The sequence below is a fragment of the Camellia sinensis genome, chromosome 2, assembly GCF_055761805.1.
Source record: "Camellia sinensis isolate YWXY chromosome 2, ASM5576180v1, whole genome shotgun sequence".
Taxonomy (NCBI): Eukaryota; Viridiplantae; Streptophyta; class Magnoliopsida; order Ericales; family Theaceae; genus Camellia; species Camellia sinensis.
Genome location: NC_138962.1, coordinates 216186680 through 216188651, shown reverse-complemented (window position 1 = coordinate 216188651; position 1972 = coordinate 216186680). Strand labels below are relative to the sequence as shown.

Genomic DNA, 1972 nt, shown 5'->3' with positions numbered 1-1972 from the left:
TTTTTACAAAGGCCCAATGTGAGGAAAACACTCTAGGTAGATCAATCCTAAGAGAGAAGTTCGGTTTTAGAGTGAGGTGCTCTCCAATGGAGGTTTTGAAAAAGTAAGAGAGAGAAAGGAAATCAAAAAGTGATCAAAAAGGTGATTTCACGAACTGATATAAAAGCAGGTCCGCTCGAGCGTACAACACCCCGCTCGAGCGTACAGACACAAGTTCACGCTCGAGCGTCCAAAGATCCGCTCGAGCGCCGGGTGCACTCTCCCAGAATTTTCTGCAGACGACCAAAATGCTGAGAGAAGGAAATTCACGCTCGAGCGTCCAAACTGCCGCTCGAGCGGAGAGGCAACAACAAAATCCCGCTCGAGCGTCAAATCGCCGCTCGAGCGGAGAGACCAAAACCTGGGCAAAATTTCTAAGTTTTAAAACATGACCCACTTATTCCCAACCTGCCCAACACAACCCAAACTTCTAATTAAAAGAGTAAGGGATAGAAATGAGGATAAGATAACAACGAATCTACGGAACCGAGTCCGGATTATAGTTAAACAACAACAGGAAATATCGGGACCGCTATACATATCTCTTATCAAATCATGCATCTTCACCCCAGCGTTATGTCTACCTTTTTCCAACAAGCAAGATCTAATGAGTTTATTCAATATAGTGTGACCTTCATCAAACATTGCTTCTCTATTGTCCGTCTCACATATTAGGTCCTCAGCAATCCATTACTCTATCAGTCCTTCCTTATCAATATCAGCGTCCTCTGGATACAATGCACAATACAAGAAACAATGTTGTTCCTATTCATTTTTTAGCCAACTATAACTAAATTTTAGTTGCTCAAATAACCGCTCTTCTCTGTCAATGAGCTGTTGTGCATTTCTTGCATTTCTCCACTCGCGAATGTCATTCACTCCTCTTATACATCTATCCATAGTAACAATTGCAAGCGGAAGACAAGCACATTTTTTGGCAACTTCTTTTTCAATTTCTTTCATCTCAGGTGTAAGCACTGTCTGATGTCCTTCAACATTATTCATAAACAGATTCAGTGCTTCCTCTTCTGTGAGAAGCTCCATTTCAACAGTTTTACAATTCATCTTTGTACAGACTTCTAACAATCATGTAGTTAGCACTAGCTTACATCCGTTATCTCTGGTTGGTTCCGGAATACCCACCTCCGCTAGAGGAAATGTTTTCCATAGATCATCTAGGATGAGCAAATGCCTCTTCTTTGGGAAAGCATGTTACATATTTCTGACGCTGAACGTAATTCATCCTCATAATCGGAAAGATCAAGATTCAATTTCTTAGCTATCTGCCTTTGTAGATTTTTTATCTCGAATGCTTTAGATACTGTGACCCAAATAACATCACTAAAGTTACAAGTTTCATCCAAAAGTTGATTATTGATGTGTTTCATGATGGTTGTTTTGCCGACTCCCCCCATTCCCTGAACACGGATTTTTCTAATCGCATTATCCATCAAGAAATTCCAAATTTTCTCCTTGTTCCTTGCACTTGTGGTTTCAACCAAAGATTCTGTTGTTGGTATGGCGTGTCACAAGTTGGATCATCAATCAGCAAACCATTAGAAAATCCACCATTTTCATGCAGTTTTTCCACCTCTTTAATAGTCTCCACCACATGCTTTCCCAAAACTGCGCGTTTGAAGGCATTCTTCAATCCTCGTACTTCTAGCTCTTGTTTTTCCAAAGTTTGGACATCATTTGTTATCCTTCGAACACCTTCTTGCCAATTTTTAATTTCAACCCTTCGTCTTTTCCTTGACCGTTGCTCTGCATAATTCACTTATTCATTTATGTCATTATTTCGACCGTTCAACTGCTCTATCTTCCTTTTGAGAGTTTTCATGTTGGTATCAAGGTCATTGTGATAGCCAACCCATGGTCCAGTTAAATCACACAAATTCTTCCCAATTTCAATGGTTGAATGAATGTTTTCCAT

The 1972-nt window shown here is 40.2% G+C and overlaps 1 protein-coding gene across 1 annotated transcript; it reads right to left on the bottom strand.

Moving 5' to 3' along the window:
• Positions 1-804: 804 nt before the first annotated feature.
• On the bottom strand, positions 805-1104 carry LOC145819428 (putative disease resistance protein At4g27220). Its single transcript, XM_082913421.1, has one exon. It carries the CDS (start codon positions 1102-1104, stop codon positions 805-807), a length of 300 nt encoding a protein of 99 aa, XP_082769547.1.
• Positions 1105-1972: the final 868 nt, after the last annotated feature.

Bases quoted from the DNA above. Each gene is read 5' to 3' on its own strand.
- LOC145819428 (XM_082913421.1), bottom strand. From the start codon at position 1,104: ATGAATTGTAAAACTGTTGAAATGGAGCTTCTCACAGAAGAGGAAGCA.